The sequence below is a fragment of the Tamandua tetradactyla genome, chromosome 2 (assembly GCF_023851605.1).
Source record: "Tamandua tetradactyla isolate mTamTet1 chromosome 2, mTamTet1.pri, whole genome shotgun sequence".
In the NCBI taxonomy this organism is placed as follows: domain Eukaryota; kingdom Metazoa; phylum Chordata; class Mammalia; order Pilosa; family Myrmecophagidae; genus Tamandua; species Tamandua tetradactyla.
The window spans coordinates 62,365,593-62,380,817 of record NC_135328.1 but is presented as its reverse complement, the minus strand read 5'-3'; the positions used below and the strand labels follow the sequence as shown (position 1 = coordinate 62,380,817).

General features: G+C 37.6%; 1 protein-coding gene across 8 annotated transcripts in view; it reads left to right on the top strand.

The window, feature by feature from the left end:
• NFX1 (nuclear transcription factor, X-box binding 1) overlaps positions 1 to 15,225 on the top strand; it is a 114,892-nt gene that overhangs the window by 86,732 nt on the left and 12,935 nt on the right. For 6 of the 8 annotated variants that reach the window (XM_077147941.1, XM_077147942.1, XM_077147940.1 and 3 more), the window contains 5 exons: positions 4,533 to 4,612; positions 7,240 to 7,470; positions 8,333 to 8,406; positions 9,215 to 9,316; positions 9,977 to 10,018. In XM_077147941.1, coding sequence (XP_077004056.1) covers positions 4,533 to 4,612; positions 7,240 to 7,470; positions 8,333 to 8,406; positions 9,215 to 9,316; positions 9,977 to 10,018 — 529 coding nt within the window. Of the gene's footprint in view, positions 1 to 4,532; positions 4,613 to 7,239; positions 7,471 to 8,332; positions 8,407 to 9,214; positions 9,317 to 9,976; positions 10,019 to 14,547; positions 14,901 to 15,225 lie in introns of those variants that run through there. The other 2 variants (XM_077147945.1, XM_077147943.1) reach the window with 2 other exon arrangements.

The window sequence follows — 15,225 nt, the reverse complement described above, 5'->3', positions numbered from 1 at the left end:
TCCAGGAAAAGAAATAAAAGGAAAAAGAAAAAGCTTATATATACCAAACACCTTATCCCTCCCCCTCATATTGACCACTAATATTGTAATCTACCCAATTTATTTTACCCTTTGTCCCCCATTATTTGTTTATTTTTTTTATCCATATGTTTTTTACTCTTCTGTCCATACCCTGGATAAAAGAAGCATCAGACACAAGGTTTTCACAATCACACAGTCCCATTGAGAATGATAGAGGGAGGAGGGCTGGGGGCATAAATGAAATCAGAAAGAAAGATAGACAATAAAGATTGAGACGGTATAATCTAGGAATGCCTAGAGTGTATAATAATAGTGACTAAATGTACAAATTTTAAAAATGTTTGTACATGAGGAAGAACAAAGAAATGTCATTGCTGCAGGGTTCTGAAAATAAAATAGAGTTAATATTTTAAAATGTCACCTTATGTGTGACACTAAAGCAAAAAATGTTTATTTGGTACAAAATTTATATTTTGACTAGTGTATTTCCTAATACAACTTATGTAGATAGCTTGATTGAACATCATAAGTACTTGGAATCTTGGGTAGGACATGAGATTTTGTTGGTTTGTCCAGAGTGATGCCCCGATGAATCCCAGAGTGATTCAATCAGTGAGTGGAAAAGTATTTGTAAAGTCCCCTTCGGGGAGTGGCGAAATTGGGGAGAAATTCATCTTCCCCAAGTTGAATTCTTGATATTCTCACAAGCAGTGTGGGCAACCAGATCTATAGGCTGAGCCCCCAGTCTTGGGATTTGTTCATATGAAACTTAACCCCACAAAGGATAGGTCAAGTCTACTTAAAATTTAGGCCTAAGAGTCACCCCCAAGAGAACCTCTTTCGTTGCTCAGATGTGACCTCTCTCTCCAGCCAACACAACAAGAAGACTCACCACCCTCCCCCTGTCTACGTGGGACATGAATCCCAGGGGTGTGGACCTTCATGGCAACGTGGGACAGAAGTCCTGGAATGAGCTGAGACTCAGCATCAAGGGATTGAGAAAACCTTCTCGACCAAAAGGGGGAAGAGTGAAATGAGACAGAGTGTCAATGGCTGAGAGATTCCAAACAGAGTTGAGAGGTTGTCCTGGAGATTATTCTTACGCATTAAGTAGATATCACTTTGTTATTCAAGATGTAGTGGAGAGGCTGGGGGGAAGTGCCTGAAAATGTAGAGCTGTGTTCCAGTAGTGATGTTTCTTGAAGATGATTGTTTAATGATATAGCTTTCACAATGTGACTGTGTGATTGTGAAAACCTTGTGTCTGATGCTCCTTTTATCTACCTTGTCAACAGATGAGTAGAACATATGGAATAAAAATAAATAATAGGGGGAACAAATGTTAAAATAAATTTAGTTTGAAATGCTAGTGATCAATGAAAGGGAGGGGTAAGGGGCATGGGGTATGGTATGTATAATTTTTTTTTCTGTTTTTGTTTTATTTCTTTTTCTGTTGTCTTTTTTATTTCTTTTTCTGAATTGATGCAAATGTTCTAAGAAATTATGAATATGTAACTATATGATGATATTGAGAATTACGGATTATCTATGTAGAATGGAATGATCATATGTTAATGTTTTTGTTTTAATTTTTTAATTTATAAATAAATTAATTTAAAAATATATAAATGTTATATCTTTATACAGTTGTCTTCAAGAATCAAAGCTACTGGAACACAGCTCAGTGGTTTCAGTTACTTCCCTCTAGCCACTCCAGTACACCATAAACTAAAAAGGGATGTCTATATAATGCATAAGAATAATCCCCAGGATAGCCTCTTGACTCTGTTTGAAATCTCTCAGCCATCAAAACATTATTTTGTCTCATTTTTCTCTTCCCCCTTTTGGTCAAGAAGGCTGTCTCAGTCCCTTGATGCTGGGTCCTGACTCATTCTGAGATTTCTGTCCTGTGTTGCCAGGGAGTTTTACACCCCTAGGAGTCATGTCTGTGGCTTCTGTTTTTTGTTTGTTTGTTTTTTTTGGCATGAGCAGGCACTGGGAATCGAACCCCAGTCTCTGGCATGGCAGGTGAGAACTCTGCCACTGCATGTGGCTTCTGTTTTTTTTTTGGCATGGGCAGGCTCTGGGAATCGAATCTGGGTCTCCGATATGACAGATGAGAACTCTGACTACTAAGCCACCGTGGCCCTGGCTTCTGTTTTTTTGTTTGTTTGTTTTTTATTTTAATTTAATTTTATTTTTGTAAATACCAAAAAAACACATAACAAACACAAACATTCCTCTTTTGATCATTCCGTTCTACATATATAATCAGTAATTCACAATTTCATCACATAGTTACATATTCATCATCATGATCATTTCTTGGAACATTTGCATCTATTCAGTAAAAAAAATAAAGCAAAAACAGGAAAAATATACATATATATATATATATACATACCATACCCCTTACCCCTCCCTTTCATTGATCACTAGCATTTCAAACTAAATTTATTTTAACATTTGTTCCCCCTATTATTTATTTTTATTCCATATGTTCTACTCATCTGTTGACAAGGTAGATAAAAGGAGCATCAGACACAAGGTTTTCACAACCACACAGTCACATTGTGAAAGCTATATCATTATTCAATCATCATCAAGAAACATGGCTACCTGAACACAGCTCTACATTTTCAGGCACTTCCCCCCAGCCTCTCCATTATATCTTGAATAACAGGGTGATATCTACTTAATGCGTAAGAATAACCTCCAGGATAACTTCTCGACTCTGGAATCTCTCAGCCATTGCCACTTTGTCTCATTTCACTCTTTCCCCTTTTGGTCGAGAAGGTTTTCTCAATCCCTTGATGCTGAGTCTCAGTTCATTCTAGGATTTCTGTCCCATGTTGCCTGGCTTCTGTTTTTGATGCATTTTCAGAGTTGAGCATTTTTTACAAATTGAAGGTAACTTGCTTTTTAGTTTGTTATTACAGAAATAATGTTTGTTATATAAAAAGAAAGAAAGAAAATAGAGATAAAGACTTTAAAAGATTAAAATTAAATCACCCATTATCCCACTTTCTAGGAATTACCAAGGTTCACACCATTGCATGTATTTTTCAAGTATTTGTATATGTGTGTTTGTATGTATAAGTGAATTTATATCTTTTTCCTAAAATAGAAGTAGGATCCTACTGAACTTACTGATTTTAGCTAGCTTTTTTTCTCTTACTATTGTATTTTTAATCTCTCCTTGTCAATGAATATTCTCTAAAAAATAGTTTTTTGAAAATAGTTGTTTTAATTGCAGCAGTGTGTCCTGTTATATGGATGGGCCATAATTTATTCAGCCATTCTGTTGTTTTTGCACATTTTAACTAAAGGCACCAGATTTAATACCTGCAATAGGTCTGGCCATATGATTCAGACTTAAAAATAGGTGACCAGCTCTTAATTTTTAAAGTTAATAGGGTAAAACAGACTTAAGCAAATTCCTCATGAAACAAAAAGGCCCAGCACACTCACCTGTTTTTTTCTTTCCTGGGGACCTTAGAAAGACCCTCCTAGCTTAGTTTGCAGGCCCCCTCCCTGGGGTTCACAGCACCACGTAGCCCATATCTACTCACTCCCTCCTTTATATTCACTTGCAGTTGTTACAGATGAAGTCCAAATCCTGCTTGTTAACTTTGTAGTAGAACTTAACCATTTGTGAATTGTTTTGTTTTAGCTTGCTTTTGTTCAGCATTCATTTAAATTTTGTTGAGTGTTTGCTATATATACAGTCTCATGTCAAGGACAGAAGGAAGTTAAGAGAAATTAAAAAGTATCCCATGACGGGGCAGGCCATGATGGCTCAGTGGCAGAGTTCTCTCCTGCCATGCCGGAGACCCGGGTTCAATTTCCGGTGCCTGCCCATGCCAAAAAAATATATATATCCCATGACCATGAGTAGCTTATGGTCTCCCTGAGGGAAAGAGGATGGTAGTTAAGCACATATAATACATCAACCATTACATAAAGATGGACCAGATAACATGGTAGCAAGCCATCTGCTTAAGAATTAAGACATGAGAGAGTGCAAGAGAGCTCTGGGTGGGAAATGATCAGCCGAGGAAGGCTTCATTGTTGAAGATGAGTTTTGATGAGCTGCCCCTTATATGCAGTAATGAAATTGAAAGGAGTAAGCGATAGCGTTTTAGATGGAATGAGCACAAAAATTTCTGAGCAAAAGTGAGTGGTTGCTGTGAGGAGTAGGCCAAAAGAATGTTTTAGTGGAATGGACAGATCATGGGGCTGTGCTGCAAGAGATGAGGTAGAAAAAATACCTCCCTCTCTGTTTCTGTTTAGCATGTTTTCCCTCCTCATTTGAATTTCTTTCTCTCACTCATTCTCGTCAGTCACCTTTATATCAAGCCAGCTATTTTTTATATTTCTCTGACCATTTTCAGAAGTACTCCTAGCTCCCGATTTGAAAAACTCCATGTCATATGTCATTTATAGTAAGTATAGAAGTTAATGTGTTTTATTTAGAAATTATTCCTAAATTTACCCTTCTCTTTCTGCAGTATATCATTCTTGTCATAGTGAGGAGAAGTGCCCCCCTTGTACTTTCCTAACTCAAAAATGGTGTATGGGCAAACATGAGGTAAGTTTTCTCTCACAGGTGTTCATTGTAACTATTAGTTCCAGCCAGAGATTTATGACTGAAGAGTTGTTAATCCCATTGTTTCTCAAAGTAAATATACTTCAAGAATTAGAGTCTTGCTACTACCAGTATTTTTTACAACTAAGGTATAATTTGCATATAGTAAAATTGACCCTTTTTAAGGGTATAGATCTGCAAACTTTGACAAAGGCATAAGTATTGCTACATAACCACCACTGCAATCAAGATAAAGAACAGTTCACTCACCCGCAGATATTCCTTCTTGTCCCTTTGTAGTCATTCTCTCTCCTCACCTCTAGCCCCTGGTAATCACAGATCCACTGTCTGTCCCTATAGTTTTGCCTTTTTCCAGTCTGTCATATAAATAGAATCATACCATAGGTAACATTTTGAGTCTTTTCTGCCATCGTTTTTAATCTGGTTACAACCAGATGAAATTCATCTAAGGGCCATGAGAACATGGGCTGTGTTCAGAGACAACTTCTAGGTTAACCTGCTTGGAGAAAGGATACTAGCCTTGGAAAAGAGGTTATGGTGAGAGCATCCACAAGTGGAGGTGAACTGTGTCCCAGCTGCCATTGTTCCCTCTCTGTGCCCCCCATAGCTCCCCATCCTGACCGTTTGGCCCAAAACACCATCCTCCAGGCTCACTCAGTCTCCCCATTGCCAGTAACCCTAACGACTTGGTGTCCCCGCTCTTGACCTCTGAGCCATACTTGACATTGTTGACTATAAACCATTTAAAACACTTAGAATTTTCATCTTTATTTTATTTTAATGCATATTCATTGTAGACAATTGAGAAAATGCAGTTCTGCTACCCAGAAAGAAATACTCTAACATTCTGGTATATAGACTGCCAGGCATGTGCAATATATATGTAATTGCCTCTGATTAAGATTATACTGTTTTTTTTTTTTTTTTTTTAAAGGAAAGACAGAGAGAAGGAAGGAAGGATAGAAGGAAGGAAGGGAGGAAGAAAGGGAAACATCTTTTAAACATTTTCTTGTTTTATTGTATTTTGTTTCTCCGTTTTTGTTACATGGGCTGGGGCCGGGAATCGAACCGAGGTCCTCCGGCATAGCAGGCAAGCACTTTGCCCGCTGAGCCACCGCGGCCCGCCCAAGATTATACTGTTTTATAATATGCTCTTCTCACTTTGTACATATTGACCAACATTTCTCAAAACTTTTTTGATATCTACAACAGCATACTTTCAATATTCTCATCTTATCTTGATAGATATATTTTTCTTCACTTATTGCCTGTGGGTGGTTCACAAGTTGTGCTTGTTGGTATTTGTTCTTCTTTTATGAATCTCACTTCCTCTGAGAGTTTATCCATTCTGAGACATCTGTGTGTCACCTTTGTGCGGATGACTTATTCAGACTTTGTTCAAGAAATATTTATTGAACTCCTACTATGTGCTAGGTCTCAGGCTAGGTTCTGATTATTCAGAAGTGAACAAAACAGATGTGGCCTCTGCCCTTGTATAGTCCTCACACTAGGGTGAGAGGCAGACCTGCAAACAGACAATTATCATTGGTAATTTGGGAAGAACAGAGTACTGTGAAGGATATAGGGGGACCTAGCCAGGGAAGGCATTCTGGAGGAAGTAACATCCTAAAGGGTAAGGAGAAGATAGGCAAGTAAAGTGGGGAGGGAATGACGGAGGGCACAGTGTGTGCAAGAATAATCCCCAGCAACCCAGTAATAGAGTAGGTAAATGTTTCATAATTGATTGATTTCATTCTGTGAAAGTGCTGATTCTGAAGTGATTGAAAGCATGTCCTAGAATTTGGAGGCTTATTTAAGAGTAAAAGTTGGATATCCCTGGAGTAGAAGTTTATTCCTTATTTTGAGGGTTTACGAAAGAATGCGAATGACTATATAAAACTAACCTTTGGTCCCACAAGAGTGAAGTCAGCCATCTTTTATCCTGGAGTGGGTAATCATCTAAGGAAGGCTAGAGGGGGATTCCCTGGAATTGGAGGTAATTTCTCAAGAAGAAAGCAATCTCAATGGTGGGTTCCGGGACCTGTTGCTTCTTATTTTTTTTTAATCGTTGTGTGCAGATGATAGGGCTGCCTGAACAACAAGCTGTGGAAACCGTGAGTTGGGAGATGTAAGGAGACCAGTCCTGCCGGCAGTCTCAGAACCTGGGCCGAGTGTACTCCCTCTGTGTATTTGAAGGCTCAGTGCCTTAGCAGTGTAGAAAAGAGGGAAAAGATCACCTGATCCTAACAGTTGATCACAGCATTTTTTCATGTTCTCCCTAGTTATCTGCCTGTGTGTGCATGTTGCCTACATGGGAAGGCTTTATGTCCCAAGTCATACTAGGCTGCTACCACAAATCCTTCTTGGTTCAAAACAGCCATTATGAAAAAAAGATTAGGTTTATGGTTTTTGTTCAGACTAACTTTTTAGACTTTGAAGATGTCTAATTTTTTTTTCAGATAAAATGAGATTTCTTCTTTTTTCTGATTGTAAAAAAAGTACATTCTCATTGTAAAAAGTTTTTCATGTTTAGAAGTGGGAAGAGAAAGGTATAACTCACTCCACATCCCACACAGAAATGAAAATCTTGCTACTTTTGTCTTTCCTAGTTACGAAGCAACATCCCCTGTCACCTTGTTGATATCTCTTGTGGATTACCTTGCTGTGCAGTGCTACCATGTGGCATGCACAAGTGCCAGAGACTCTGTCACAAAGGAGAGTGCCTTAGGGATGAGGCCTGCAAGCAGCCCTGTACCACCCCCAGAGCTGACTGTGGCCACCCATGTATGGCTCCCTGCCACCCCAGTTCACCCTGTCCTGTGACTGCTTGTAAAGCCAAGGTGAGTATTCCTGGCAGCAGGCGGAGCATTGCCTATGGTTCCAGGGCTGCCAGTTAGTGGCCCCTGGGCAGGGATCGTTGTTAAAAAGAACTGCAAGTTAAGCTAGCAGGAGAAAAGTAGTATAAATTGTGCAGATTTCTATCCAGTATGGCAGCCTCAGCTTGATATGGCCTTTTAGTCCAGTCGGTATCTACTGCCACCAGACCACTTTCACTTGGATCACATTCTCAAGAGAGACTCTGCCTGCTCCATTTATTTCAAAAAGATATGTGTCTGTTTTGTGAGAAGCGTTGTGCAAGGTGCTTAGGCTATACCCGTGAACAAGAAACACATGATCCCTTACAATTTCATGGGACAGATACTAGCTAAATAATTAACCAGATAGTTAGTAATGCCTGTGGTGAGTATCATGGAGGAGTAGTTTAGGATGATATGAGAGCATGTAAGTGAGAATTTTAATCTGGTCTGAGGGGTCAAGCAGTATCTCCCTGAGGGAGTGGAAGCAGAGGAATGAGGTGGAGTTGGCTAGGCTTTGGCTGGGCCAAGTGTCCACTTCTGTTTAGACATCTGTGGACATGCTCTTGGAGAGGTGCTAATCCTTCAACCATATGGTAAAAACTCATTCTAGGTTTGCCTCCTCAGCAGGGATTAAGGACAGAAGTCATTCCCATGAAGGTGCTCTTTGGGCTGGGCACTTCCCTCCCACCCTGTCAACTACAGTTTGCGTGTGTACCTAGCACCTTCCGTCCTGCAGGGTGGGTGTGCACGGTTGGTTTATTCTCTGCCATCGTTTAATTTGAGACACCTGCTTATTCACATGATTTCCACGTGTTAAAAGTTACTCAATGCTAATCTTATGCAGATAGAGCTGCAGTGTGAATGTGGACGAAGAAAAGAGATGGTGATTTGCTCTGAAGCATCCAGTACTTATCAAAGGTTAGTGCTACTTAATTGTTAATAATTGGTGGATCTAGGGGATGCGTATACAGGCATTTTTTGTAAGATCCCTGCAACTTTGCTAAAGGTGAAAAAATTTTTTGAATAAATGTTTAAAAATCTAGTTTTTCTGGTTGAAAGAAAAAGTGCTGCTCTATCTACCTTTCCTTCCCTAAAGAATCTTTTTATTTCTCTTCCTCCTCTTTCTTGCTGTCTTTTTCCCTTCCTGCCTCTGTTTTTGGTCTTACTACCCCATGAAATAAGAAGGAAAGCTATCCTGAAGTTATTTGATTTGCTTTAATCTCCCACAGTTTGTCAGTGGCACATCCAAGTCTTCTACTCCTCACCTTGTGTGGAGGTGTCTGACTGTTCTGTGAAGTATAGTGACTTTGCAGCCTCCTGAAATCTTGGGCTCGGTGTGGTCATACATGGAGGTGTTAGGGGTTGGTTCATTGGACATATCTCTAACTAGATGCAGAAATGTGCCAGGAGCGTGGGACTTTGGGAGGATGCAGGCATTGGATGAGTTGTTTAAATACCTTCGGGGTGCCGGGCATTGGCCTGGTCACTCGGGGAGGTTCTGAGGACTTGCTCCTTCATCCTTCCCTGCATAGCTGCTTAGAATCAAATCAATAATGTACAACAGTGTAGGTAGCTTGTAACAGCCGAGTATCTAAGGTCTCACAGATTGTCATATGTGATGCATTTGCCTTGAAAGAAGTCTTCTGTATTCCTACTATCGGGAAAGTCTTGTGAAACTACAATGCCTTTTTTCCTTTCCTTTTTCCTTTTTTCCCCCTTATTTCAGAAGAGCTGCTATTTCCATGGCCTCTAAAATAACAGACATGCAACTTGGAGATTCTGTGGAGATCAGCAAGTTAATTACCAAGAAGGAAATTCATGAAGCCAAGTAACTTTTTAAATGTGTCCACATGCTTTCTCCTAGTAGCCTTAATTTTTAGAGGACAGGGATCATTCATTTCTCTCAGTTTCCCCCAGTAGACCCTTGCACACATAGTAGGTGTTCTATAGATATTTGATGTTAAGAAATCACACCCCTTCCAGTCCCAGTAAGTCCTACTTAGCATACCGTAAGACCAGAAGAGATTTTTCCAAGCCTAACTCCAGTGAGTGGCTGAGGAAGCTGAGCTAAGTGTGTCCAGCCCAATCTGCAGCCAAACAGAAGCAGAGTGGTGGCTACATCTAGAGGAGGTGTGGCTATCAGAGGGGAACCTGAGGAGCATTCAGGGAACTGAATAGGCAGGATGCACTCTGAGGCCCATCTGATTGTTTCTGGACTACTGCAGGCCCACATGTCCTCGAGAGGCACCTCAGAGATAAAATCATCTAGCCACTCATGGATTAGAGCCCAGGGAAGAATGGGTGAAATTTCTGGGGCAGGAAGCATGAATACAACCTAAAGAGTAGGTGGCCTCACAGGCTGCTTTCTGGCCTAAGTGCTTTGGCAAGAGTCTGCTATGTTTCCAACTTGATTATATAAGACTTTCTTGCTGGATTTGAACTGTGAAACCTGTACTCTGACTTAATTTTTTTTCATTTGCTTATCAAGGCTGGAGTGTGATGAGGAATGTTCAGCCTTGGAAAGGAAAAAGTAAGTAGTTTCAACTGTTTTCTTATCTGTTTGTTCTAGCGCTGTCTTAAAATAATCCTTCAAGCATTCACTCAGCACCTGCTTTGAGTCTTTTACTGCTTTAAGAGAGCAAGAGAAATGTGAACACTCAAGAACTGAAGTGTTTAAAAATACATCACTGAGTGATTTCAACATATTTCAGAAACATGAGCTTGTGTGGTTTCAGATGTGGTATAAACATGCCACAGCATACTTATTCAGTGACAGACAAACTTTCTGATTCTAACAAAGAAAAGGGATTTAAAAATGTTTTGATGACTTTTCTATTGAAGTATAATAAACATACAGAAGATCCGAAGCATACAAATCCCATGAATTATCACAAAGTGAAAACAATTGTGTAACCAGCAGCCAGGTCAAGAAATAGAACTTTACCAGTACCCCCAAAACCCTTTTTTGTACTCCCCACTTCTTCCACAAGGATGTAACCTCTTACTTGGCTTCTAATATGTTAAATTAGTTTTATCTGTTTTCAAACTTGGTAAACGATGCAGTCATACAGTTTGTATTATTTGTTCCTGGCTTCTTTCATTATATTGTGATATTCATTCTCTTGTTACATGTAGCAGTAGTTGGTTCATTTTCATTGCTTTGTGGTATTTTGTTGTCATCATTTATCCAACAAATAATCATAATTTATCCATTCTACGGTTAATGGATATGTGTATTGTTACCAGTACTGGGCTATTACAAATAGTGTTGTTAAGAACATTCTTACACTTGCTTTGCTATATACAAGTACTGATTTCCTTTGAATATAAACTTAGAAGTGGAATTTCTGATTAATAAGGTATATACATGTTCAGCTTCAGCAGATTCTGTCAAACAGTTCCCAAAGTGGTTATACCAATTTATGTTCCCACCTGCAATTTGATAGTTTCAGTTGCTCTACATTTTTGTCAGCACTTGGAATTGTCAGTCTTTTTAATTTTAGCTATTCTTGTTATTTCTCTGATGAATAGTGAGGCTGGGCACCTTTTCTAATGTTTATTGTCTTCATGGTTACCCTCTTTCGTGAAGTGCCTGTTCAAGTCTTCTGCTTAACTGTTAAGTGTCTTTGCCATTTTTGTCTTGATTAAGGACTTCTTTATATTCTGGATATAAGTCCTTAGTTGGTTTTCAGTACACTGTGAATAATTTCTCCTGCTCTATGGCTTTACTTTGCACTCTGTTAATCGTGTCTTTTGGTAAACGAAAGTTTCTCATTTTAATGTAGTCCAGTTTAGCTATCATTTTTTTCCTGGGTAAGTAGTGCTTCTTTTATCTTGTTTAAGAAATAGTTATCTATCCTGAGGTCATGATGGTAGCCTCCAATCTTATTGTCTAATTTTTTTCCTACATGAATACTGATTTGATCCACTACCATTTAGTAAGATTACCCTTTTCCCAGTGCTCCGCCTTGCCATCTTTGTTGTAAATCAAATATTCATACATGTGTGGATCTGATTCCAGACTCATTCTACTCCACTGCTGTCCTAATTATTGTGGGTTTAAAAGTCTTAATATCTAGTAGTATATCTCCTCAGACTTGGTTCTTCTTTAAGATATTCTTGATTTTTCTTAGCCTTTTGCATTTTCATTTAAATTTTAGAATTAGCTTATCAGTTTGTAAAAAAACTCAATGGGATTTTGACTGAGTTTGTTATTTATTTATAGATCAATTTAGGGAAAATTGACATCTTTCTAATATTGAGTCTTTTAATCCAAATGAAAGATGTATCCTTCATTTATTTATTTTTTATTTCTCTCAGTAATATTTTGTATTTTTCTCTGTATAGATTTTGTATATCTTTCAATATATTCCTTTGTGTTAAAGGTTTTATTTTTAAATAATTTCAAAATTACAGAACTGTTGCAAAAAAATTATAAACTTCATAAAGAGAACTCCTTTATACCCCACCCTCAGATACCCCAGATCCACCAATTTTAACATTTGCTACCTTTGTCATATTATTCTGTCAACTATTTTCTCCACATTTGAGAGTACATTGCACATACCTCATATTCATTGAATGCATAATACTTCCAAGTATATTTATTTGCTGCAAACAAGGAAATTCACTTAATCTCCTTAAGTGTAGTAATGAAATTTTCCCAGCGCAGCCACTCCCAAGCATACTATTTAGTAGGATTTATCACATTCACAATGTTGCAGTACCCTCCTGACCATCCATTACTAGAATTTTCCCTTCACCCCAAACAAATACCCTATACTTATTTTACATTAACTCCTCATTGCTACTGCCCTGTACTCCTGATAACCTGTACTCTACTTTCTGTACTTAGGAGTTTGCATATTCTCTGATATTTTCTGTATGGTTACCATGGGGATTAAATTTAAATCCTGAATTTATAACCATGTCATTTGCTTTAATATCAACTTAAGAAGTTCAATAGCACACTAAACTATACTCCTCCATCCCCCCACCTTTAGGTAGTTCTTATTACAAATTACATGTTTATACATTATGAGTCTAAAACCATTGATTTATCATACATTTATGCATTTGCTGTTTGATCATATAGAAAGTAAAAAGTGGAGTTACAAATAAAAAATACAAGAATACTGGTTATTATTTACTCATGTCATTATCTTTACTGGAGATCTTTAGTTCTTCATGTGACTTCAGAAAATGGTGCAGTGTCCTTTTCTTTTAACCTACAGAACTACCTTTAGTGTATCTTACAGAGACACAATCATGTCCTCTTTTAATAATAATTTTATTTATTTATTTCCAGTTCTTAACTTTTATTTCTTCTTCTTGCCTTATTGCACTGACTAGGACCTCCAGTACAGTTGAATGGAAATGGTGGTACTAGATATCCCTGACTTGTATCTTGTCTCAAAGGGAAAGCTTTCATTTTTGCGCCACTGACTGTGATGTTTTCTGTGGGTTATTTGTGGATACTCTGTTAGATTGAGAGGCACTTATTCAGTGACTTGCAAACTTTCTGATTCCAACAAAGTTTGATTAAAAGGTATAGTCCTGGCAGCAGATGATGGGGATGAAGGCATAACTTTGCTTATGTAGTTAATACCACTGAATTGTATATTTGAAAGGGAAATTTTAGGTTGTATATAAGTTACCACAAACATACACACAAAAACCTATAAAACTGTACAAATCAATGAGTGAACTATAATGTAAACAGTGCACTAAAGTTAATAGCATAATTCTAATAATGTTTTTTCATGAATTGTAACAAAGGTACTACATTAATGCAGAATGTTAATAATAGGGAAAACCATGTGAGAGGAGAGTATATGGGGACTCTAGTTACTACATGCTAGTTCTATATACCTACAACTGTTTTAATAAAAAAAAAATCTTTTAACTATTGAATTGTACACTTTAAATGGGTGAATTGTATGGTATAGACATATCTTAATAAAGCTATTTTAACAAAATAAACATTTACCATACAACCCGTTTACCAGCAATCCCACTCCTAAGCATTCATCCAAGTAAAGTGAAAACTTATGTTCACACAAAAACCTACAAATTGATGGTGATAGCAGCTGTATTTGTAATCACAAAAAACTGTAAACAGTCCAAATGTCCTTCACCTGAGGAGTGGATAAACTGTGTTATATCTATTCAAAGGAATACTACTCAGCAATAAAAGGGTATTGCTACATACAACAACATTTTTGAAGGCAATAAGCTAATTGGAATAAGGCAGTCTCAAAGATTACATACTGTATGATTTCATTTAAATGATAGTCTTGAAAAGACAAAACTAATGACAGAAACCAGGCAGTGGTGTTACCAGGAGATAAGAGAAGGAGTTGTTTATAAAGGGTCACTGGGAAATTTTTTGAGGTTATGGAACTATTCCATGTTTTGATTGTGGTGATTGTTACATACACACACACAGGAGATATAGTTCTGCAAAATATTAATGATCTAGATGAAGGATATTTAGAAGTTCATTGTAGTATTCTTGTAACTTTTTTTTTGCATGAATTTTTTTCAGAATAGAAAGTTAAACAGAAACACAAATACAGGAAAAAGTATAGTCCTGTTTTATTTTGAAGTTTGACTTTCAAAAATTACTAAGAGTACTTTTTAAACTATTTATATATTGTTAGAAGGTAATATGATGTTTAACAGTACTACCCAAATTTTCCTTGGTTTGGCCCTTAAACAGTATATTTCCAGTGACTGCTGTCCGAGACCTCGGCCCTCTAAGGACTTCAGTCACAGTGTACTCAGCTGCAGACTGCACAGTAGGAGCCCTCTGTGTTCAGAAATGCTGTAGTGAACACAAGTAGGCCTCCAAAACGTGGAAGCATACCAGTATGTAGTTGAGAGATGGTACTGTATGGTAGTTAAAGCCGGAGCACTAGAATCAGATTGCCTGGGTTTGAATCCTGGTTTTACAGATCACCTAGCTGTGTGGCCTTGGGCAAGTTACATAATCTCTCTGAGCCTTCGTTTTCTTAAAAATCTGTGGAAATGGTGACAATAATAGTATCTATCTTCCAGAGTTGTTGTGAGGATTAATTAGGATGACACACGTAAAGCTCTTGGCACAAGCCTGACACATGGTAGGTGCTCAGTAAATGTTAGTTATTGATTGGAACTGGCTATCTAATTTTTTGTGTGTTTTGTCTTATCCTTTTCATTTATTTGGTCTCTTATTTCATTTAATAAATATTGCTATACAAATCTGCTGCATCTAAATAAAAATCAAAGTATGGGTAATAAATTTGCTGGCTTTCTGTTTTTGAGAGCCTTTTGGACTTCTCCTCAGCCTTAGAGTGATGACATAATGACCCTGACAATGTAAGGATTCTTTCTTATATACCTTAATACAAATTTTTAAATTGCAAAAATATTTTTAAATTTTTTTAAAATTAAAAATACTGTCCCATTTCAGAAATCAAAACTGGCAGACCAAATTCAGCCCTCATCCATGTTCTGTCGGTGTTTAAATTTGAATTAGTGACCAACATTTAGAAATCAAGATATATTCCCTTAAGAGTTCTTATGAAAATTTGAACATGGAAGCCTCCCTTGAAAACTGAAAAAATCTAGCAATAGTGAATAGTGTGGACATTGAGCTTGTCAGTGACCCCTGTCTCAGTGTAAATGAAATTTCTACTAAGGCCTAAGCTGAATTCTACTTGCCTTTTTAAAAAAGATAAAACTGTAATGGGGTAA